This window comes from Macrobrachium nipponense, chromosome 37 (genome assembly GCF_015104395.2).
Source record: "Macrobrachium nipponense isolate FS-2020 chromosome 37, ASM1510439v2, whole genome shotgun sequence".
NCBI classification, from domain to species: domain Eukaryota; kingdom Metazoa; phylum Arthropoda; class Malacostraca; order Decapoda; family Palaemonidae; genus Macrobrachium; species Macrobrachium nipponense.
The window spans coordinates 35,707,555-35,732,976 of NC_061097.1; the positions used below are offsets into that span (position 1 = coordinate 35,707,555).

General features: G+C 36.2%; 1 protein-coding gene across 1 annotated transcript in view; it reads left to right on the forward strand.

Moving 5' to 3' along the window:
- LOC135209123 (peroxidase-like) overlaps positions 1 to 15,025 on the forward strand; it is a 39,499-nt gene extending 24,474 nt beyond the window's left edge. Inside the window, exons 4-17 of the mRNA XM_064241765.1 lie at positions 654 to 787; positions 931 to 1,067; positions 1,723 to 1,931; positions 4,997 to 5,170; positions 6,103 to 6,217; positions 6,825 to 6,935; positions 7,696 to 7,850; positions 8,575 to 8,772; positions 9,702 to 9,849; positions 10,518 to 10,674; positions 11,601 to 11,771; positions 12,247 to 12,390; positions 13,834 to 13,994; positions 14,589 to 15,025. Of these exons, the coding sequence (XP_064097835.1) occupies positions 654 to 787; positions 931 to 1,067; positions 1,723 to 1,931; positions 4,997 to 5,170; positions 6,103 to 6,217; positions 6,825 to 6,935; positions 7,696 to 7,850; positions 8,575 to 8,772; positions 9,702 to 9,849; positions 10,518 to 10,674; positions 11,601 to 11,771; positions 12,247 to 12,390; positions 13,834 to 13,994; positions 14,589 to 14,673 (2,099 nt within the window). The 3' untranslated portion in view covers positions 14,674 to 15,025. The remainder of the gene's footprint in view (positions 1 to 653; positions 788 to 930; positions 1,068 to 1,722; positions 1,932 to 4,996; positions 5,171 to 6,102; positions 6,218 to 6,824; positions 6,936 to 7,695; positions 7,851 to 8,574; positions 8,773 to 9,701; positions 9,850 to 10,517; positions 10,675 to 11,600; positions 11,772 to 12,246; positions 12,391 to 13,833; positions 13,995 to 14,588) is intronic.
- Positions 15,026 to 25,422: the final 10,397 nt, after the last annotated feature.

The window sequence follows — 25,422 nt, forward strand, 5'->3', positions numbered from 1 at the left end:
CAGTTTTTAGAAGGTTATGGGTGAGATCATTCAGTTTTTAGAAGGTTGTGGGTGAGATAATTCAGTTTTTTTAGAAGGTAGTAGATGGGATACTTCAGTTTTTTTTGGAAGATTTTGGTGAGATAATTCAGTTTTCAGAAGGTTGTGGGTGAGATCATTCAGTTTTTTAGATGGTTGTGGGTGAGATAATTCAGTTTTTAAGGTTGTGGGTGAGATAATTCAGTTTTTTAAGATTGTGGGTGAGATAATTCAGAGTTTTTTTAGAAGGTTGTGGGTGAGATCATTCAGTTTTTTTTAGAAGGTTGTGGGTGAGATCATTCAGTTTTTTAAGAAGGTTATGGGTGAGATAATTCAGTTTTTTAAGAAGGTTATGGGTGAGATAATTCAGTTTTTTTAAAGAAGGTTGAGGGTGAGATAATTCAGTTTTTTAAGATGGTTGTGGGTGAGATAATTCGGTTTTTTAGAAGGTTGTGGGTGAGATAATTCAGTTTTTTCTTTTTCACGAAGCTTATGACTGAGATCATTCAGCCCTTTACGAAGGTTGCGTGTGAGGTGAACTATTTCTAACGAAATTTAATAAATTAATAAATTGACAAACGATTAAATATGTCTCAATGACTATCTCCCTCCCTCCCTCCCTCGTGACGTCACAGACATCGGGGGCCTGATCAGCAAACAACCCGAAATCAGCGTCCCAGTTCCAGACCTTCAGCTGCCTCAGCTGGACCACGCTTGCTCCAAGGGCCTGGACGAACTGAAGCAGAAGGAGATCTTCGAGGCAGAGCTGGTGAGGTTCTTTTGGTGTGTGTATTCATAGACTCTTATAAGGCGTATAATCACTTCTATTATATCAATGATTTCCAGGTATTCGAAAATATATCAGTGTTCAAGTAAGCTCATTTTAAAACATTATTTTGTTATTTTTTACAGCTGAAAAACAACATCGTAGCCCAGAAGGGAACGCCCGTCTTCTTCCACGCCCAGCTCTTCCAGACCACGCCCGAAATCGTCAACAAGGCCAAGGATGCCTCCAAGAATGTCATGGCTTCCATCAACCTCGTGGAGGAGTAAGTGCCCTAAGTTGGTTCAGGTTTTGCTTGGAGGACGACCTCCTCCTAGCTTAGAGGACTTTCTGGTTGGGAAGGATCTCTTAGTTGGAATAAGGCCTACTTCGCCCTTGTTTAAGATCTAAGCTCCACCCTCGACATTAAAGCAATCATCAGAATTATTTTATCCTTTCCTATCGTAGTATCATTCCATTTCATTTGCAGAGGTTAAGAAAAGGGGAACTATACTCTGTTTTTTTCCATCTGTCCATCCGCCTGTGGTGTTTTCGTATGGTAACACTGCGTCCCGGGGTTTACATAGTTACATTGCTTACATTCAGCAATAATAATAATATCCTATTTCGAATATTAACGGTGTAATTTGCATACAGTAACTTATTAAAACACTTTTCAATTGCAAATGTACTCCCAGATATCCTTTTATTTACCTAAAACTTACACATAGCGTAACTATCTAAAGCCCGGGACGCAGTGTTACCATGCACAAACACCACAGCCGGATGGATGGATGGAAAAAAAAACAGAGTATAGTGTATAAATAAATTCAGAAATTCAGGAGAGAAAAACTAATTCTACGACGAAGTACGGACTTGAATCTTCTCCCGAAAGGAGAAGTATTTCGTTCGGTATTTTAATCCCCTTTCACCCTTTGCAGCCACGGCCTCACCAAAGAGCAGAGCGGCTTCGGCCTGCCCAAGTTCGGCCTCCAGAACACCATCATTGCCAATACGTGCCCCAAGGACCCCTTGTGCCCAGATACGAAGTACCGTGCCATCGATGGTAGCTGCAACAACAGGGCCAATAAGAATTGGGGCAAGGCTGGGACGGCCTTCCAGCGAATCCTGGCTCCGGATTATGAAGACGGTCTGTTGAAGCTTGTGATTCAGTTTTTGTGGATAATAATAATAATAATAATAATAATAATAATAATAATAATAATAATAATAATAATAATAATAATAATAATAATAATATGGAATATGCCAGTTTAATTTGTATCAATAATCATGGGGACACTAGGCACGATCCCAAGATCCTTGTAAAAAGGAACCTGGAAAAACTAGATGCCGAAGTAGCTCCAGGACTCATGCAGAAGAGTGTGCTACAAGAAGCAGCACACATAGTGAGTAAAGTGAAGGAGGCAGGATGACACCGGAGGAACCACACACTATAAAAAAAAAACGCTCGAATAGGATGACTGTGATGGACCAAAAAAATAATAATAAATGAGTAGATAAATAAATAATAGATGAAACTCTTGCCTGACCATTTTTAAATCGATATTTCCAACGCATTGCAAGCAGGCAACCGTGGATATTATTATTATTATTATTTTATTGAAAGATATTGCTGCATCAGCTGCATTCAACTTGTACATAGTCTTCTCTATTTTTCTAAAAAAAAAAAAAAAATAGAGAAGACTATTTACAAGTTGAATGCAGCTGATGCAGCTATATCTTTCAATAAAACTTGTTTGAAAGAGGTCTCCTTCCTAATAATTACATTATTTTTATTATTATTATTATTATTTTTTTTTTTTTTTTTTTTTTTTTTTTTTTTTTTTTTTTTTTTTTTTTTACTCTATCACAGTCCTCCAATTCGACTGGGTGGTATTTATAGTGTGGGGTTCCGGGTTGCATCCTGCCTCCCTTAGGAGTCCATCACTCTTCTTTACTATGTGTGCCGTTTCTAGGATCCACATCTTCTGCATGAGGCCCGGAGCTACTTCAGCACCTCTATTGTTTTTCTAGATTCCTTTTCAGGGATCTTGGGATCGTGCCTAGTGCTCCTATGATTATGGGTACGATTTCCACTGGCATATCCCATATCCTTCTTATTTCTATTTTCAGATCTTGATACTATCCATTTTTTCCCTCTCTTTCTCTTCAACTCTGGTGTCCCATGGTATTGCGACATCAATGAGTGATACTTTCTTCTTGACCTTGTCAATCAACGTCACGTCTGGTCTGTTTGCACGTATCACCCTATCCGTTCTGATACCATAGTCCCAGAGGATCTTTGCCTGATCGTTTTCTATCACTCCTTCAGGTTGGTGCTCGTACCACTTATTACTGCAAGGTAGCTGATGTTTCTTGCACAGGCTCCAGTGGAGGGCTTTTGCTACTGAATCATGCCTCTTTTTGTACTGGTTCTGTGCAAGTGCCGGGCATTCACTTGCTATGTGGTTTATGGTTTCACTTTTCGTATTGCACTTCCTACATATGGGAGAGATGTTATTTCCGTCTATCGTACTTTGAACATATCTGGTTCTTAGGGCCTGATCTTGTGCCGCTGTTATCATTCCTTCAGTTTCCTTCTTTAGCTCTCCCCTCTGTAGCCATTGCCAATTGTCATCGCTGGCTAGTTCTTTAGTCTGTCTCATGTATTGTCCATGCATTGGTTTGTTGTGCCAGTCCTCTGTTCTTTCTGTCTTTCTCCTGTCTCTGTATATTTCTGGGTCTTCGTCTGCTTTTATTAGTCCTTCTTCCCATGCACTCTTTAGCCACTCGTCTTCACTGGTTTTCAGATATTGCCCCAGTGCTCTGTTTTCGATGTTGACGCAGTCCTCTATACTGAGTAGTCCTCTCCCTCCTTCCTTTCGTGTTATGTATAGTCTGTCCGTATTTGCTCTTGGGTGTAGTGCTTTGTGTATTGTCATATGTTTCCTGGTTTTCTGATCTATGCTGCGGAGTTCTGCCTTCGTCCATTCCACTATTCCTGCGCTGTATCTGATTACTGGCACTGCCCATGTGTTTATGGCTTTTATCATATTTCCGGCGTTGAGTTTTGACTTGAGTATCGCCTTGAGTCTCTGCATATATTCTTTCCTGATCGTGTCCTTCATCTCTTGGTGTTTTATATCTCTTCCTTCCATTATTCCCAGGTATTTGTATCCTGTCTCATCTATGTGTTTGATGTTGCTCCCATCTGGTAGCTTTATCCCTTCAGTTCTCGTTACTTTGCCTTTTTGTATGTTGACTAAGGCACATTTTTCTGTTCCAAACTCCATCCTGATGTCCCCAGATACAATCCTTACAGTCTGGATTAGGGTATCTATTTCCTTGATGCTCTTACCATACAGCTTGATGTCGTCCATGAACATCAGATGGTTGATTCTGTTGCCTCTTTTCTTGAGTTGGTACCCGGCATCCATCTTCTGTAGTACTTTTGTCAAGGGAATCATGGATACTACGAAGAGTAGTGGGGACAGTGAGTCGCCCTGGAAGATCCCTCTCCTGATATTAACCTCTGCTAGTCTTATTCCAGAGCTTGTAAGTATTGTATTCCAGTTGCGCATTGTATTTTTGAGGAAGCTGATGGTATTTTCCTCTGCCCCATATATTTTCAGGCATTCTATTAGCCATGTGTGTGGTATCATGTCGAAGGCTTTCTTATAGTCTATCCATGCCATGCTTAGGTTGGTTTTCCTTCTCCTACTGTTCTTCATTATATTATTATTATTATTATTATTATTATTATTATTATTATTATTATTATTATTATTATTATTATTATTATTATTATTATTATTATTATTATTATTATTACAGGTTAAAACTTTCGAAACCTGCTGTTTACATAGTCTCAATGTTTCAGTATTTCTCGCTTTATTTAATTATTGTCCTTGAACTCAACACCAAAGACTTTATTTTTAACTTCTTTTTGAATTGGTTGCCTGGTTAAGATCATAGTTTAAATTGCTGTCTCTTGTGATAGAGAAGAGAGAGAGAGAGAGAGAGAGAGAGAGAGAGAGAGAGAGAGAGAGAGGAGAAATGTTGAAACAAACTGAGAGTAAACAGTTCCTCCCTAAAGTGGAACAGAAAGCTCTTGTTTGTTTACATTTCTCCTTCTTGGATTTTCCAGACGAGAGTCTGCAGCCCTAACTTCAGAGTCCCCTTTGTTTACATTCTTCTTTCTTCCTCCTTCAGGAGTGAACTCTCCCCGCCAGAAGTCCGTCACGGGAAGGCCTTTGCCGTCGGCTCGCGCGATATCTTCGAAGGTCGTCCTCCACCAGCACGACGTCTACGAGAACTTGACGATCCTCATCATGCAGTGGGGACAGTTCCTCGATCACGACGTCACCCACACGCCCATTACGAAGGGTAAGATATGCTACTACTACCAGTAGATGGTGAGGAATACCGACTACTACTACTGCTACTACTACTTGTCATTTTCTTCAGACCTGTGCTGTGCTAGGTGATTGAATCTACAATTCAGTCGGTGTACTCGTCCTCAACACTGGTGTAGCATGTTGGTCCAATTTTTGGAATGGCAGTTTTGAAATTGGTTTTATATAGAATTTTTCCTATAGATTAACTCGATGGTTTTGTATTTAGAGTCAAAATGGTCAAATTTTTTTTTCATAGTTATCACAACTATATTGATTCGATCATTCATTGTCATATCTTCCATGCATTCTTAGAGATCGATTTTCCCCACTTTATAAATCCATGTTTGTATGTAAGTAAGCATGTAGACACGTACAGACACAGTTATGTGTGTGTGTGCAATTACTGTAGGTAGAACCATGTGCACATGTGTGTGCAAGCCTATAACCATAACTTATATATATATATATATATATATATATATATATATATATATATATATATATATATATATGTATATGCGTTAAGCTACAAATGTCCTGTAATATCCAATTCGCTCTACCTCGGAACTAATATATTTTCATATGTGTTAACCGAAGGGGAATATTTTGTAGTTGGTAATAATTTCATCCTCTCGTGGGTTCGAACCAGCGCCCAGCGGACAGAGGAGAAATCAGGACTTCAGTGAGGTTATCGACTCGGCCAACGAGTGATGTGATAGAAATTCATATATATATATATATATATATATATATATATATATATATATGTATGATATATACTTATATACTCTATATATACACACACAAAACACAAACCCGCCTCATCATACACTATATCTCTTATTACGTTTTAGATCAGGACATACGCACCACACTTTACCACGCGCTAATCCTTGTAATCGACCCTTCTTCTTCCTACAGGTAAGGACATCTCCGACATCACCTGCTGCAAGAGAGGGCAGCGCAGGGAGCCCAACGAACTCCACCCCGACTGCCTCCCCATCGAGATTCCAGAGGACGATACTTTCTATGGACAGTAAGGAACGAAGGATTTTTTTGTTCCTTTTTTTTCATTATTTTCAATTTTTTTTAACAGATGACTCAAAGATGACTTCGAATATGTAGGGGTTTTGTGTTGGTCTGGAATTGCCCACTTTTGCTTGTTTTACTATATGTGTACCATACACAATCGTGTGTATGTATATACAAAAATGCGCACGGATATATATAACAAAGACCAATGCCACAAAGGAAGTAGCCACAATGGAGGGCTGCTACTAAGGTCTTTCGACTCCCTGTCCTTTATATTTAGCAAGGAAGGAAGTCGAAAAAGGTCTAGTAGCACTCCTCCATTGTTTCTCTTTCCTTCGTGGCAATTGTCTTTATATATATACGTGTATATATATATATATATACATATATATAGAGAGAGATAGATAGATAGATAGATAAAATCTGACCCTTTTCAACAAACAACCCCAAAAAACATGAACACCAAACCTCTTTGATTAAAATATGAAAAAAAACACACAAACCAAATAAATGAGGAGAGAGAGAGAGAGAGAGAGAGAGAGAGCGAGAGAGAGAGAGAGAGAGAGGGGAGAGAACCTCCCAAGTAATCATGCCCCATCTCTCTCGACCAGGTTCGGTCAGAGGTGCATGGAATTCGTGCGGTCCATGCCCGCCCCCAGACCCGATTGTAACTTTGGCCCTCGGGAGCAGATGAACCAGATTACTTCTTTCATTGATGCCAGGTGAGTTGGGAAGGCTGCTATTATTAATTATTACTTAATTACTTTACTTTATTATTATTATTTATATCTATTATTACTAATACTACTATTAGTTATTATTTATTTTATTATTATTATTATTATTATTATTAGTTATTATTATTACTTAATTATATTATTTATTTATTATTATTATTATTATTATATTATTATTATTATTATTATAAATTATTATTATTATTATTATTATTATTATTATTACTAATAATATATTTATTATTATTATTTATTATTATTTTATTAATTATTATTATTATTATTATTATTATTAATTTATTTATTATTATTATTATTTTATTATACTACTCACTAGATATTATATATCTATTACTACTACTACTACTACTACTACTACTACTACTACTACTACTATTATTATTATTATCATTATTATTATTATTATTATTATTATTATTACTATTACTACTACTAATATCATTATTGCTACTACTACCTAATGCGACAACAACTAACTTACTACTACCTACTACTCTATAACTACTACTATTACTACTACTATTTTAATTAATTAATTATTATTATTATGATTATTATTATTCTATTATTATTACTATTACTATATTAATAATTATTTTTACTATTACTACTCTCACATTACACTACTAAACTAACTACTACTACTATATACTTACTATTATTACTATATTATCATTATTATTATTATTATTATTATTATTATTATTATTATTATTATTATCAGCAACGTCTACGGCTCGCGCTCCGAGGAGGCGAAGGGGCTGCGCACCTTCAGCGGAGGAGAGCTGAAGGTGAAGATGCACAACGGGCATCCCCTCCTGCCCAGCAACCCATCCGAGTGCCGGGACTCCTCAGGCAACTTCGCCTGCTTCAAAGCAGGTCAGGGTTTTTAAAGCTTGTCAGTCATGAAGGAAAGGTTCGGTGTTTTCTCGTCAGTCAAGCAAAGTTTGCTTCTCAAGAAAGGTTAAAGTTTTTTTTTTTTTTTTTCAATAAAGATTCAAGATTTGCTTGCCAGTCAAGACAAATTTGCTTGTCATTTAGGGTTCAAGATTTGCTTTTCAGACAAGAAATATTCAAGGTTTTCTTGTCAAGAAAGATTTTCTTGTCAAGAAAGATTTTCTTGTCAAGAAAGATTTCTTGTCAAGAAAGATTTGCTTGTCAAGAAAGATTTGCTTGTCATTTAGGGTTCAAGATTTGCTTCTCAGTCAAGAAGTATTCAAGATTTTCTTGTCAAGAAAGATTTGTTTGTCATTTAGGGTTCAAGATTTGCTTCTCAGTCAAGAAGTATTCAAGATTTTCTTGTCAAGAAAGATTTTCTTGTCAAGAAAGATTTGCTTGTCATTTAGCGTTCAAGATTTGCTTCTCAGTCAAGAAGTATTCAAGATTTTCTTGTCAAGAAAGATTTGCCTGTCAGTCAAGACAGATTTCCTTGTCAATCAGGATTCAAGATTTGCTTGTCAGTCAAGACAGATTTGCTTCTCAGTCAAGAGATATTCAAGATTTTCTTGTCAAGAAAGATTTGCTTCAGAATCAGCCTTATCGTAGTTCCCAAGGGGGATTCCATTGAATCGAATAATAACACTCTCTCATCTCTGGCCCTCAGGCGACTCCAGGGTCAACGAACAGCCCGAATTGGCAGTCATGCACACCATCTGGGTCCGGCAGCACAACAAGCTGGCCCGGGCCCTGGCCAGCCTAAATCCGGGATGGACGGACGAGATCCTCTACCAGGAGGCGCGCAGGATCGTCGCTGCCCAAATGCAACACATCACGTACAAGGAGTACCTGCCTATCGTTCTCGGTGGGTTTCTTTTCTTATTATTTATTGATTTATTCATTTTGGCTTGTTTTTCCTCGTTCCTTATTTGTTGGAGTCGTTACATTTTATTTTTTTAATTTCCCTCTTTTTTTCCCCGTTCCTTATTTATTAGAGTCGTTACATTTGATTGTTTTCATTACCCATGCCCCCTTTTTTTTTTCCTTTTACTTCATTTCCCCCGTTCTTAATTCGTTAGACTTGTTACATTTACATTTTATTTGGTTTTAGTTTAGAATTGACGAATTAGCAAAATCGGCTTCAAATTCATATGTATAGAGACAGATATTTTTGAGGATGAAATCAGCAAAATTTTTACAATGTATAACTTAATTTAATTTCTTCAGTAAATAGTAAAATGGTAAACACCTCTCTCTCTTGGTTTTGTACCTTTTCTTATTGCTTTCTTTATTACTGCATTACCTTACATTTTTATTTCTGTTTAATTAATCCCTTCTCAGTAATTCAAAGCTTTTGTGATGTTAATGTTTTTGAGCTTATTTATCTACCTGTTCGTTTATGAAATTATATCCAAATAGACACATCTGTTTCTTATAAGAAAATGCCCATTCCTTAATTCTTTTAATCAATACTCCTTTTAACCCGTCTCAGTTTAGATGTCTTAACGAACATTTCAGAAAACTTCTTTTCCCTCTAACTTTCGTCTTTGGAATTCCTCTCTAGCTTCCGTATTTCCACAAACTTAAAACTTTCCATTTTTCATGAAGCTGGCCTTATCACATCTTTTGGGGTCACGTCCCCACTCTTTTATCTTCCATCCTTTTACCTATTTTATGGGCTTGTAGGACTTAGATTTCCACTTCCCTCTTTCCATCATTTCTGAGATACGTAGATGTTTCGAATTGCCAGTCCCGTCCGCGTCCTCTTAACGTTAAATATCTGACCTTTTCCAGGACGTACCTTCATGGAGACCTTCGGCCTCGTGCCCAGGAAGGAAGGCTATGCCCCCGGGTACAGGGAGGACATTGACCCCTCCGTCACAAACGCCTTCGCCGCCGCTGCCTTCAGATACGGACATACCCTCATCGCCGGGAACATGGAGTAAGTGGGGAAGGGCAGGAGCCTGACCAATCAGTCTTTTTTTTTTTTTTTTTTTTTTTATTCAATTCAAAGTGACTTTACTTTTGTGTGAAAGTCAGAGTTTCTTTAACTTCAAAGAGAATTTCCACATAATTGGGAATATGGAGACAGTCTAAGGTACAGGTACCAGAATGATAGTCAGTTAATCAAAGGATATTTAGTCTAATAAAGCTTTAATATGCAGTTAATGATCAGGTCACTTATTGATAAACAGGTCAGGTTTCAGGTTGTAGGGTAATAAGCAGTCAAGAATCCAAGAGTTCAGGTTTTAGGTTAATAAACAGTAAAAAATCCAAGGGTTCAGGTTTTAGGTTAATAAACAGTCAAGAATCCAAGGGTTCAGAGTTTAGGTTAATAAGCAGTCAAGAATCCAAGGGTTCAGGTTTTAGGTTAATAAACAGTCAAGAATCCAAGGGTTCAAGTTTCAGGTTAATAAACAGTAAAAATCACAGGGTTCAGGTTTTAGATTAATAAACAGTAAAGAGTGTAAGGCTTCAGCTTTAGGTTAAAAAAAAATAGCTACGAATCCCAGAAACTCACACCATTGACGTTTAAGGTCTAATTAACTGAAACCCAAACCTTTCATTACCCCAGGAACTCACACCACTTCTTCTTCTTTCTCCTTCCAGAGGATACGGTAAATTCGGGACCGTCGAGCAGAGTCTGAGACTGAGTGAGAATCAGTTCTCGCCCTTCTTCTTGTACAGGCAAGGCGGTCTGGATTCTCTTCTCCGTGGTCTGTCGATCCAGGCCAGTGAGAAATTCGACCACCACTTCACCGATGAGGTAGGTTCCGAATTCGACGCTCGACTATTTCTTGAGTTGTAAGAACAGGCTAGCATAATGTAATGTGAGCTTTGTACTACATATCTAATTTTAGAATATATGATTTTTGTAAGAAATGTGTCGAAGAGGTGTGTGTGACAATTCGACTTTCTTAAGAGGCATGTGCAGACAATCGTATACCATCATAAAATTGCTTATTGATTGACAAAGACCAAAGTATGCTCTTATTCGTCACCGAAGCGTTATGTTAAAAAGGTAGTCAAAAAAGTTTTAAGAAAATGTTCGTAGTGACTATGAATTTTTTTTATCAGTTTCTAGCCTTTCAGTTTCTGAAGGCACCTTCCAGTTTCTAGAAGTACCTTTTCCATTTCCTGAAGCACCTTCCAGTTTCTGGAAGTACCTTCCAGCTTCTGAAGCCGTCTTCCAGTTTCTAGAAGTACCTTTTCCATTTCCTGAAGCACCTTCCAGTTTCTAGAAGTACCTTTTCCATATCCTGAAGCACCTTCCAGTTTCTGGAAGTACCTCCCAGCTTCTGAAGCCGTCTTCCAGTTGCTAGAAGTACCTTTCAGTTTCTGAGGCTGCCTTCCAGTTTATATGAACACCATCCAGTTTCGGGCGGAACTTTCCAGTTTCTTGACCAGCCTTCCATTTCCTTAAGGTGACTTCCAGTTTTGTGGAGCTACCTTGGAGTATATAGAATTCCAGTTTCTAGAAACACCTTCCATATTCCAGTTTTTTTTTTATCATGCACGTAATCATCCTTCTGTTTATCATCCAAACCGACAGATGAACATTATAGTGGTTAAAGGTTCATAGTCCACTGCTTATTCGGCATTGCACCGAGACCACCGACTATACGATGTACAGAAAACTCGATTGAGCCGAAGAAAATGTGCCACTTGTTCTGAATTCTTTACCCTTTTCAGCTAACCAACCACCTCTTCGGAGGCCGACGGCCCTTCGGCATGGATCTTGTGGCTCTGAACATCCAGAGGGCGCGTGACCACGGCATCCCCAACTATAACAAGTGGCGCCAGATATGCGCACTTCCCCTGGCCAAGAGCTTCGATGACCTCCGAGATGTGATGGTGCCCCAGGTAAGGTTAAACCAAGATGGCAGGTCCTTTGGTTGAAAATGGCATTTTTAAAGATGGTACCCTTTCCTTCGCAAGCTTTAAAATCTTAGAGGAAATAAGTTTAAAAACAAAACTTTTGGCCAGATAGGATCAAATATATAGAGTCTACATTTCACAGTTCATCATTTCTGTGTACAATATTCTGCATTATCTAAATTTACTTACTCCCCTAGCTGCAACCCCTTTAATTCATTTTGCTGCACCCCCGTTCATATTCTCTTTCTTCCCTCTTACTTTCCACTATGGTTTCATAGTGTAACTGCAAAAGGTTTTCCTCCTGTTACACCTTTCAAACCTTCTTTACTCTCAGCTTCCCTTTCAGAGGTCCCAGCGCTTGGCCTTTGGCCTAAATCTCATATTCTGCCCCATCGTAAAATTTATATTATTCTCCTCTTATTAATGAATACAATCATTATGACTCTGTTATGATCCCCAGGTGATTGAGCAACTCCGTGTCCTGTACGACGACGTCAACGACATCGACCTCTTCATTGGTGGAATCGCGGAGACGCCCTCATCCGGGTCCCTGCTGGGCTACACTTTCCTCTGCATCGTTGGCGATCAGTTCGCACGTCTCAGGGTAAGTGATTTTTGCATGACATTTTTAGGTAAATATTAACTTTTTGAAGGGTTTTGATGCAAGAAAAACTGTCCTGGGAGCAAGTTTTTTTTTTGGCCATGCCCCTAGGTTAGGTTAGGCTGGGTTGGGTTAGGTTAGGATAGGTTAGATTAATACCTCTATAGTAATTTGGGTGTGGTAAAGATAATAAGATTTTCAAGAAAATTCTATGGTTGGTTTTTTGCGATATGGCATCCCCCTTTTTTTCAGGGAAAGGTCCCAATACTCAGTTACATCTCATGGAAAATGCATCTAGGTAATCAATAATTGTTAGAAGTCTAGAGAAGGTTTTAGTGCCAGAGGCTATAAAAAAGCAGCTAATTATTTTTTCAAAGACATGTTTTGATTAAAGAGTGAGATGCTGAATGGTTGTGAATGCATTTTGAGGAGGAAATTATAGTGTATATGAAAGCTGTATTTGAACTTGTATTAAAATCATGATGCTATTGGCAGAGACCATTTGCGACAAGTTAAAAGCTGATCTTGTGCAGTCAAATATTGCTCATTTTTTCAGTTGCTACTAATTTGTAATTTCTTGAGTGGGAGAGAGAATTGGAGATAAAAGCAAAGGATTTATATAGTGAAAGAGTGAGCACAAGATAGGGGTAAGTAATTAAATGATGCACCTTGTGTAGGTGTGTTGACTTGCTGCTGATGAGCCTTCTGTATAAGCTTGTGAAGTGCCTAGTGCTGTTGTATTTAGGGGTTCATCTTTGATTCAGCATTTAGAGGGTGAATATGGTAGTAACTACTGCATTGGGGTTTTCTCTGAAGCCATCCACTGTTAGGGGAATGGCTTGTTGATTATGAAATATTTCCTTTTATTGATTAGGAAATATTTCCTTTTATTGATTATGAAATATTTCCTTTTACTGATTATGAAATATTTCCTTTTTAACTACTAAATAAATTTAGTAACATACACAAGCCATAACTAATGACATGCTTGTTCAGAAATAACCTAGATTCCCAAATAAAGATATGCCAGTTTAGAGTTGGTAGGAGGAGCATTAAAAACAAACATAGAGAGATGATATTCAAGTTTATCAAAAGATACCTTACTTTTACATTACTATATAAAGAGGGTTAGTGCTGTCAGTCCACCTCACGCAGTGCACTCTAGGCATTACTAAAGGGTGTTTGCAGCATCCTGTTAACCCTTAACTGTAGGAACTACTAAAGGCTGCTTGCAGTGTCCCTCCAGCCCTTAACCTCACCTACTTTTTAGCGTTTCACTTTACCTCCGTTCCCACATCCTTTCTTCCATCTCGCTGTCCAACGTCTTCCAATCCCTCTTTTCACTTTCTTGAACACTGAGTGTCTGAATGTTCTGGTTGATCTTAAATCATTACAGCCAATGACTCATTGATCGATTTGCATCCTCATTATCTTGTGCATTCGCAGCTGGGCGACAGATTCTTCTATGAAAACGGAGGCCTCCAGTCATCGTTCAACGAAGCTCAGTTGGACGAGATCAGGAAGACGAGTTTGGCCCGAGTGATGTGCGACAATTCGGACGAACTGGACATGATGCAGCCCCTGGCGTTTGTTCAGGCACACTTGGCGTAAGTAGTAGTTTTAGTAGTGGTTCCCAAAGTTTGCGATTCTCTGAGTCATGTTTCTCTTTCTCTTGTTCGGTTTTTGAGTTTGTTCCAAGGAATGTTGTCTTGGTTCTCATTGTAGTTTTAGATTTGTTCATATGTTTTCTCTTAGGCTGTACCTGGCAAGTTTGGTTGTGCTTCTTAAAGTAATGTCTGTTCATGGTCTGTTTTCGTTTAACCAGTAAGAATTTAATAATGTCTCCCATTGTAAGAGCTCTTTTTTTTTTTTTTTTTTTTTTTCTTCATTTAATGTGCACATAGCAAACTAGGAATGTAATGATATGCAACTGCAAAGTATACTATATATAAGCTTATTTATAGATATTTTGCTGTCTTTACATCAATATTTGAGAATTAGTAAATAATTTTTCATCTTAAAAATGTATTTAGTCGTGAAAATAAAATGAAAATATAGTAGTTAGTGAGTAATGAAAGATATGTTCCCACAAATCCGCCATAAAGTGAAGCGCGAAAAAGTGGGGTTCCACTGTATACGCTTATTTATATGGAATCCTACAGCATATTCTTAAGTTATTATCATTATTATTTACTCCCCAGGAACAAACGCGCCCTCTGCCGAGTAGGGAACCTCATTCCCCAGATGAGTTTGGACCCCTGGAGAAATGAGCCAGTCTGGAGTTAGTGAGAAATAAAAAGGAAAGAAGAAAATTAATTGGATAACAGGAGAGATAAAGAAAAGTAGAAAAAACTAATGAAATGATGTATTGGAAGGAGAAAATAATGCAAAGGAAGTAGAAAGGAGAGTTGAAAACGTAAATTAAACTAAAATTAATATGACGAAGCAGTAGAAAATAGATGTGATAAAAAGGAATTTGAAAAAATAAAACAAACAACACTGTTGTAATATCCATAGCATTGTCTATATAAAAATGATAACAAATATTGGATATTTATAGTTAATGTAGTACTTTTACATAACTTATTTACAATTGTCTTGAGGTAAAGAGGGGTACAATAAAAATTAAATTATTAAACAGTTCATTCACTTCCATTCCTCCACTTATGGCACCATTTTTTTTTTTAATTAAACAAATGTCCTTTTAAAATATATGTGTGCATGTGACTGCACGTCGCTATGTGGCAATGTACTGTTTTGAAGCATTCAGTGTGCAATGAATTCCTGGTGGTCTGGGGGCTCAACACAGAGACCCCGAACGAAAGGAACCTTGGATACTACAGCTGTGCGAAGACAAGTGCCCGTCGGCATTTTGTATCAAATGTTCTAGAAGCTATGGCCGGTTATAACCGGATTACGAGTGCACTGTGAGGAACGTGTTTGTATATCTGTGCGTGATAAGCAGCAAAGTGCTTCTATAAAATGCCGTGCATTCGGTTTGGTGGAATCCAAGTGAAGGGACAGGCTCAGGTCACTTACTGAAAGGGTGTGTTAAAATGAACAATAATTGACATTTTAGTGACCTAACACTTCTTTTATTGTGTTGTGGGTATTACAGACTAAATACTAATGAGAGGCATTTCTCTCTACATATGTTTCATGCATAGCCTTGTGTGTTGAGGGTGCATACACCTGTTAGGCCCCGTCCACACGGTCGAGCTTTGGTCGACGAACTTTGTCCGATGTTACGTCAGAAGCGGAGAAACAGCGGGAAAAGTCAGAACTTTCGCGGTTTCTCCGCTTCTGACGTCACATCGAACAAAGTTCGTCGAGCAAAGCTCGGCCGTGTGGAAGGGGCCTTAGTGGACATGGCCCCTTTAAAGGCATAGCCACCTAAGTGAACTGGCGACATAAAGACATTATTATATAATGGAGACTATATAATACTTTTGTGAATAGAAATGGGAGATATCTCATTTATGGTTTTTATAACTGTTGGTTTTTTGAGAGTGGTTCAGTATCTTTCCGATATCATGCATATTTTTCATATACCTTGTTATATATTAGTTGTACAGTGTAGACTATTTTTGTAAACATGGTTTAATTTCCACACAAGAGGTAGGTATTTTAATCTTTGAGAGAGAGAGAGAGAGAGAGAAAGAGAGAAGGTGATGTTCAGTCATGTCTACCATTGCTTTGAAAGATGAGCAAAATATCTGTATCCTTGTTGGTTATAGATAATATGGTCCCTGTAGGGGGCTAGTGCCGTCAGTGAACTCCACAGGGTACACTTTAGGCATTACTAAAGGTTCTTGCAGCGTCCCATCGGCCACCCTCCCCTTTCGTTTCTTTTACACTACCTCCGTTCATATTCTCTTTCTTCCATCTTGCTATCCAACCTCTCTTAACACTTGGTTCATACTGCATCTGTGAGGTTTTCCTCCTGTTACACCTTTCAAACCTACCTGCTCTCAATTTCATTTCTATTTGGGCATTTTTTCAACCCCTGCAATATGGCCAGATTGCAAACAATCGTCCAGATGTGGCCATTTTCCACGCATAGTGATTAATTGCTTGCCAATAGGCTGTATTTTCTCATTTTGAAGGAAAACCCCTTTTGATCCCCAAAATCATAGCATAACCTTACTGTTCTGGCCATTTTTGTCCCCCCTCCAATATGGCCGGATTCAATCAATTTCCGAATATGGCCATTTTCCATGCACAGTGATCAGTTGCTTCCCAATAGGCTACTATATTTTTTCCATTTTGAAGGAAAAGTCCTTTTGACCACCCAAAAAAAAGACAAAAGGCTGTAGCCTGACTATTCAAGGCTTTTTGTGACCCCTGCAATATGGCCAGATTACAATCAGTTGTCTAAATATGGCCATTTTCCATGCAGTTACTTGCCAATAGGCTGCATTTTTCTCAGTTTGAAGGAAAAGCCTCTTTGACCCCCAAAAAAGGTACAAGGCTATAGCCTGACCATTCAGACCTTTTTTGCCACCCTGTAATAAGGCCAGGTGGCAATCAGTTGTCTATATATGGCCATTTTCCATGCATAGTGATCAATTGCTTGCCAATAGGTTGCATTTTTTTGTTTGAAGAAAAATCCTTTTGACCCCCAAAATTACACAAGCCTATAGGCTGACTATTCAGGCCAAATTGCCCACTGCAATATGGCCAGATTGCAATCAATTGTCCAAAAATTGCCATTTTCAATGCAGTGATCAATTGCTTGCCAATAGGCTGCATTTTTCTCAGTTTGAAGGAAAAGTCATTTGGACTCCAAAGACACTACTATGAGATTCAGGGTCTCTGTAACGCAGTTTTTTGGACTTTGCTCCTTGTCAAAGCATCGGATGTAGCTGAAAGTTGACATATGTATATTTTACAACCACACACAAATTTTGTCAGCATTATCAATAACCTAAACCCGATAGTTTTAATTTTTATAGAGTAAAAATGTTCTAGCCGACGCCATGGCCAATGATTACGAGCCAAGAGTCGAAAAACATTCATTACGTAAGCAAGGTAAACAAACACCTTTGACGAAATGTTGCCCCGCCCATCCACTAGACAGAAACTCCATCGGTTCTGAAACCCAAAGACTTTATGAATGGCGGAACAATACATAGATGTGGGTGGGGTATCAGTGCTAGCGTAGTAATATTACTATAGCAGTAGTGCCGCAACAGTATAGCAGTAATATACATGAATTAAACGTTTAGGCCAACAGCTGGGAACCTTGAGGATCATTTAGCACTTCTTACAACTACTCGAGAAATTAGTTTTTATAGCCAGAAGTTAAATTTTCTAATCCAACAATGCCCATGGTAGCCTTCAGTGTTATCCTGAATTATAACGAGGCGAAAGTGGGTGGAGCCTCATAGTTATCATTCTGACGATAATTATTGGTGAAAGTTTAAAGCCAATATACGGTACCGGCTTTTTTTTTCAGTAAATAGGTAGATAACCAATAAATAGAAATTGCTTGACATTGGATATAGCAGTTATCAAATCAAGCTTATCTACTATGTTTTTGAAAATTACCAACTATTCCGTACATCTTGTCAATCTGATTGTGACCTATAAAGTAGACTGTAATTTCTTAGGAAACCTATTTTGGGAGTTAGACTAATAATCGAGGTGTGTTTGTATTTATTAACATATTTTGTTGGTTTGTTCATTATGACAATTATCAGTGGAGAGGTTCCAGAGTTCATAAAGGTGTACTGCTTTGCTTGTATTTAAATTTGTATGTCATTGTTGCCAGAGGTATAGCCTTCGTTGCGTATAGCCAATCATCCATCGAGAAAGAGGGAAGAAATGCTGTCTTAAGTTACGTAACGAGTGCGTTCGAAACCTTTTCTCTGAGTAAGTTTTCCTGTCTTCAAAAAAAGTCACTTTTACATTGTAAGTACCAAATTTATTCAACCTACGTAATGCAGAATACAGTCAAAATTTATGTGTAGATAAAATATGTATTCTGAATAAGCGTTATATTTATGAAATGCATAGATAAAAAGTTATTGCGAAAAAACCGTATTACAGAGGCCCTGAATCTCATAGTAGGCAATTATTTTCAGAAACACAGCAGCATTCTGATGTTAAATTAAGGCTTAAATTTTGTCACAGAAAAGTACTTAAAATATTTTCAACTATTAGTGATTACTAATTGCAGTTACACGAACAAAAACTGCATTAAAATTGCATGTATATAGTACAATAATACAAAGATATCTTTAAAATAAACTTTGGCAACTGAGCAATTCCAGAAAGTCATGATCGAGTTACGATTTTCAAATAAAAACTTATACACTTTTGGGAAATAAAGTATCAGTATAAAATCATTTAAGGTTAAATATAGAAGCTTGTTCTACTTGTTAATAATTTTTCATCATTCGCACCTTTTAAATGCTTAGTTTTTCAAATAAAACAAGTCTATAATAAGGGTCTTCATTCGTTCAAATTGAGTACTTAGCAACTGTTCGGATTCATAAAAACGTTACTAAGCTTTTGATGAAGATTTATAAGACTAGGTCTTATTATAAAACTGTTTTAGTTATGCAATCGTTCAGTTACATGAAAACGAAGCAATTTTAACAAAATCTCTTCCGAAACCTTATTGAAATCATTCTGAATTGTGGCACTGACAACAATGGAGTACGCTGACGAGAACAGCAGCAACAGCCAATCAGAGAGGGAGTTAAGATGTCATCATTCAGTGTTCATGTAAAGGCGGTCGTAAACGTTTCCATGGTAGCCAGTAGACGTTTACGATTTTCAAATTAAAACTTAGCCACCAGAGCAACTGAAACTTTATTAGAAAATTGAAGAAATGTTAAAAAAAATATTGATTTACTTTTAGATTAATTATTCATCAATAAGGTCCTTTGAAATGTCTAATTTATAAGGTAAAAAGGCCTTTACCAGGATCTTTAATCTAGCAAAATGGCTACACATCTGCCCAATCTGTATATTAAAGATGTTGAAAATTGAGTACTTAGCAATGGTTTGGATTAAGAAAAAGGTTACCAAGCTTTTGATAAAGATTCATAAGACTCTGTACAGCCTTATTATAAAACTCTTTTATTTATGCAATCTTTCGGTTATATGAAATCAAAGCAAATTGAAATAAATCTCTTCCAAAACTTGGAGTAATTTTGAATTGTGGCATCTGACAACAATGGAGTAACGTCGTTAACAGATAATGCTTTATATGATTCCAAATAAAAGCAATTTGGTAACTTACATTACACATATCGTCTTTTAGAGATATAGTATATTTAATCATCTCAATGTATATATGAATTAATTGTATATAAAGCCCTGTTTCATAATTATATAAACAAATATAAAATGAGTCTAAGGAACTGATTTGAGGGATTGTTTATGTAAAGGCGGTCGTAAGCGTTTCCATGGTAACCAGGACACGTTAACGCTTTTCACATTAAAACTTATCCACCAAAGGAAATGAAACTTCATTATAAAATTGTTGAAATGTTAAAAAAACACTTATTTACTTTTAAATTAATCACTCATTGATAAGACCTTTTGAAATGTCTAATTTATAAAGGAAAAAGACTGATACCGAGGTATTTCATCTAGGAAAATGTACCTCATCTCTGCATTAAAAACGTTTTGAAAATTCAGAACCTAGGAACCGTTCAAAATTTAAAAATTCGTTACTAAGCTTTTGTTAAAGATTAATGAGGCTCTGTACAGCCTTATTTTAAAACTATTTTGGTTATTCAATCATCTAGATATGTAAAAACGACGCAAATCGAGCCATATCTCTTCCAAAACCTTACTGGAATCTTTCTGAATTGTGGTATCAGACAATAACATGACGTATACTGTCGTTACACACCCATTTCAGCCAATCAGAGTGGAAATCAATTATGTCATCGGTAACCAATGAGGGTTCAGATTCCTTCCCGCCAAAACTGTGCTGTTTGGGAGGGTTTCTCCGGTTTATGAGCTGCTGTTCGGTAAAAATGTTTGACTCTGCGCATTGGGGGGTAAATCAAAGAAAACGTGGGTTGGCTGGCTGGGGAAGAGGGATGGATGACTGAATAAAAAAAGTCTGAATTTCCTTGTTATTTTTCCTTGGTTGGCTTATAAATTATGTGTAGGCCTACTATCTATAATATTATTTGAGAGTGTTAAATAGAATGAAATATATTCTGCATTGATCAGAATATAAAATACAAGCAGTAAATATATAACTAATGGTGTTTATTAAATTAATTTATAACATTCCAAATAGTACAAGCAATGTGGTAACTGCATTGCACATATCGTCTTATATATATATATATATATATATATATATATATATATATATATGTGTGTGTGTGTGTGTGTGTCTGTGTGTGTGTGTGTGCGGTGTGCATAGTATATATACTCATGTCAATGTTTATGTGAATTAACTATAAATAAAGCCATGTTTTATATTTATTAAAACATTAAATAAAAAAAGCCTTGGGAATTAATTTGAGGGAGTGTTTATGTAAAAGCGGTCGTGAGCGTTTCCATGGTAACCAGGACACGTTAACGCTTTTCAAATCAAAACTTATACACCAGAGGAACTGAAACTTCATTATAAAATTGTTCAAATAGTGAAAAAGGCAATAATAATTTATTTTCAATGAAATTATTCATCAACAAGACCTTTTGAAATATTTAATTTATAAGGAAAAATACTTATACTGAGGTATTTCATCTAGAGAAATGGCTACACTTGTACCTCATCTCTGCATTAAAAACGTTTTGAAAATTCAGTCTCTAGCAACTGTTTGAATTAAAAGAATCGTTACCAATCTTTTGTAAAAGATTAATAAGGCTCTGCTCAGCCTTATTATAAAACTATTTTGGCTGTGTAATCGTTTAGTTACATAAAAACGATGCAAATCGAGCCAGATCTCTTCCAAAACCTTACTGGAATCTTTGTAAATTGTGGTATCAGACAATAACGGGACGTACGTATACTGTCGTTAAACGTCCATTTCAGCCAATCAGAGTGGAAGTCGATGAAGTCATCAGTAACCAATGATTGTGCATATTTTTCGATCTTTTAGCTCGAATAAGAGGGGACTTATGAGTTATTTTGCCTTGGTTCTGACTATAAAATTATGTATGGTTTACTTAGGCCTACTATCTTTAATGTTATTCGAGAGTGTTAAAATAGAATCAAATATATTCTTCTGCATTGATCAGAATATCTCATGGTGCTTGATATCATTCAATATACAAGCAATTTGGTAACTACATCATTACACATATCGTCTTTAAAATATATATAGTACATTTACTTATCTCAATGTTTATGTGAATTACCTGTAAATAAAGCGATGTTTTCATATTATTAAAACGAGTCTTGGCAACTGATTTGAGGGAGTGTTTATGTAAAGGCAGTCGTTTTTCCATTGTAACCAGGATACATTTACGCTTTTCAAATTAAAACTTATTGACCAGGGAAACTGAAACTTCATTATAAAATTGTTTAAATGTTAAAAAAACAAAACTGATTTACTTTCAAAGTTTTACTCATCAACAAGACCTTTTGAAACGTTTAATTTGTAAGGAAAATGACTGATACTAAGGTATTTCATCTAGGGAAATGGCTACACTTGTACCTCACTCTGTATTAAAAACCTTTTGAAAATTAAGTACCTGGCAACTATTCAAAATTAAAAGATTCATTACTAGCTTTTGTTAAAGATCAATAAGGCTCTGTACAGCCTTATTATAAAACTATTTTGGTTATGTAATCGGCTAGTTATATAAAAACGACGCAAATCTAACTAAATCTCTTCAAAACCTTACTAGAATCTTTGTAAATTGTGGTATCAGACAATAACGTGACGTATACTGTCGTTAAACTCCCATTTCAGCCAATCAGAGTGAAGTTGATGATGTTATCAGTAACCAATGAGGTTGCAGATACTTTCCCGCCAAAACTATGCTGTTTGGGAGGGTTCCTCCTATTTATGAGCTGCTGTTTCCTAAAAATTTCAGGATCTTTTCCGGGAATTTCTCGATCGATAGAGAGAGAGGCACTCAAAGAGAACGGGGGCGAGGTGGCTAGGGAGAGGGGTGACTGAATAAAAAGTCTGAATTTCCTTCTAAAATCACAGGTCGTAGGTATTCATAGTCAAAATTATCATGTGGTTTACCTACTTACTAGTTTTAATGTTATTTGAGAGTATGAGATAGATTAAACACAAGTGATTTAGATATATATATATTATTATATATATATATTATTATATAATATTATTTATATATGATGTTTAATATATATATTATATAACGTCTATATTACTTTAATATATATAATATAATATATATATATAGATATATATATATATCGAGCTACAATGTCCTTTATTATCTAATTCGCTCTACCTCGGCATTAATATATTTTCATATATGCTTACCGAAGGGGAATTTTTTTCTCGATAATAGACTTGCCTGGATCGGGGCGCGATCCCAGGATCCTTTCAAATCCAGGAACGTCAGTGAAGCTTTTACTACTACACTACCGCTTCACTGACGTTCCTGGATTTGAAAGGATCCTGGGATCGCGCCCCGATCCAGGCAAGTCGATTATTGAGAAAAAAATTCCCATTCGGTTAAGCATATATGAAAATATATTAATTCGAGGTAGAGCGAATTAGATATTAAAGGACATTGTAGCTCGATATATGTATATGAATCACGGAAAATTGAATTATTATAGATTATATATATATCTATATCTATATATATATATATATATATATATATATAACCAGTGTGAAAAAACTTCATTAAATGTATTGCTTTGAAATGCTGCTAAAGCTATTTGCATTGCAGTCAGCAAATCTATGTCTATATATATATATATATATATATATATATATATATATATATATATAATATATATAAGCGAATGAGTAGCTCCTTGACGATGTCTGAATAAAGACGAAAGCGCTTGGATTCCTGACTATCATCTTTCCCGTGGTATTCGCTTATTTATGAAGTCACGTGCATCTACTGTGATTTTTTAAGCATATATATATATATATATATATATATATATATATATATATATATGTATGTATGTATGTATAACTGTCAGTTATACGAATCTTCTTGTATTGTCAGTTCATCTGCTTAGTAAAGGACGTTTAAACGTCGAAAGGTCTCGCGGATACTCTGTCGTTTATTTTCCTTCGTGGCATATATAATATATATATATGATATATAGGATATATATATATATATATGTATATATATAGTATAGATTATATATTACTATATATATAATATATATCTATATATATATATATATATAGATGTTATATATATATATATATGTATATTATATATGTATATTAAATTATATATATATATAATATTTATATATCATATATATATATATAATATATTATATATATATAAGGGTGCCAATACCAGTGTCAAAATTGCTTTACCCCAATTGTCTTTTCTTGCTTTTATATTTGTGAATTCCTTTTGCTTCTTGTTCATATGTGTGTGTGTGTGTGTGTGTGTGAAGAAGCAGTTGCTGATCTCTGCCTCCATGAAAATACTAGGCTGGCTTCATCAAAAATAGGGTTGTAGCAACAGTTTGCTCTTGCACAAAATCAATTTGTAACTGAAGGTTAAGTTAGGTTAGGTTTAGAGTCTTGTGCAGACCATTCAAACTTCAGCTATTCATTTTAGATACTGTATTGTAATAAGTAAATTATGGAGATTTATCATTAACTTTAAATGCAGTTGTGGTATACACACAACACTTTATTGCATACCAGAGTAATATGGATGAAAATGCAGTAGCCTACACCACTTTCCTACGCAGCATTGGAAAGTTGACATACAATGCTTAACCAGAGAAAAACACAAACAGCTTTTTAAAAATGCAATAAGAATGCAGGTTAAATCAGTTTTAATGCACCAAAGCATTAAAAGTAAGGTTTTCTTAGGATTTTTTATGATGTTCCGGCTTACGACGATTTTCGACTTACGACGATTTTCGGCTTATGACGGTCTCAAGAACGGAACCCCCGTCGTAACCTGGGGACTGCCTGTAATTACAAAGTGTTACCAGGGAGAAGGAAATGAAGACATAGAAGGAAGGCTGAATAGACGTGAAAGAGGTGTTGGAAAGGAAAAATGTATGTAGTGGGGTCTGATGAGCTGCTGCTGAGCCTTATGTGTACTTGAAGAAAGCCCCTAAAGTATAAATTTTCCACAAAAAGAATTTATTGAAAATTCAGTGGTTAAAACGTAAAAGTTGCTACTTGTCATGTTGGAACAATAAAAAGTAAGGAAAGGAATTACATGTTTAGAAATGCTAGTTCCATCTTTAGCTTTGAAGATTTTTGCTCACAAAAGTCAGGCTACAGTCATAAGTTAGGTTAGGTTGGCCTAGATATATACTGTACAGTATGTCTATACAGTATTTATAACTATTATTCTGAGGGTATCTGTACTGCTAAGCCCATATTGTCAGAGACTAGCTTTGAATAGGTTGAGTTCAGAGGTTTGTTTCATGATACCTTAAGGTAAAAAAACCAAGGGTCAGTCATTTTTGGGCAACCAGAACCTCAGTATCTGCATATGCTGTAAAAAGGAAGTACTAACTTTACGATATTTAATCTTGACCCTCAAGAGTAAAAAGGTCTATGAAAGCAAATAAATATTCCAAATGGGAAGGACCAGTGACTTTGATAATTCTAACTCACTGAAAAAATTAACCTAAAAATTAGCTTAAATTGCATGCATTGTAGGGCGCCATCTTCTACAGGAGGCCCTTCTCTTCTTGAGCTGTCCCATCAAGTGAAAAAAAGGAAGCGACAGATGAACCATACAGCCACAGTAAAGTATATTTTGTTAACCAGTTACACATAAAGTATTCTCACCATTGCTGCATGGTTTAATAAAGTTGAAATACAGAAATGTAACAGTCTCCAAGCAAAAACTTAAACTCGCTACCATTAAAACTGTAGGCAACTAACATACAAAGAT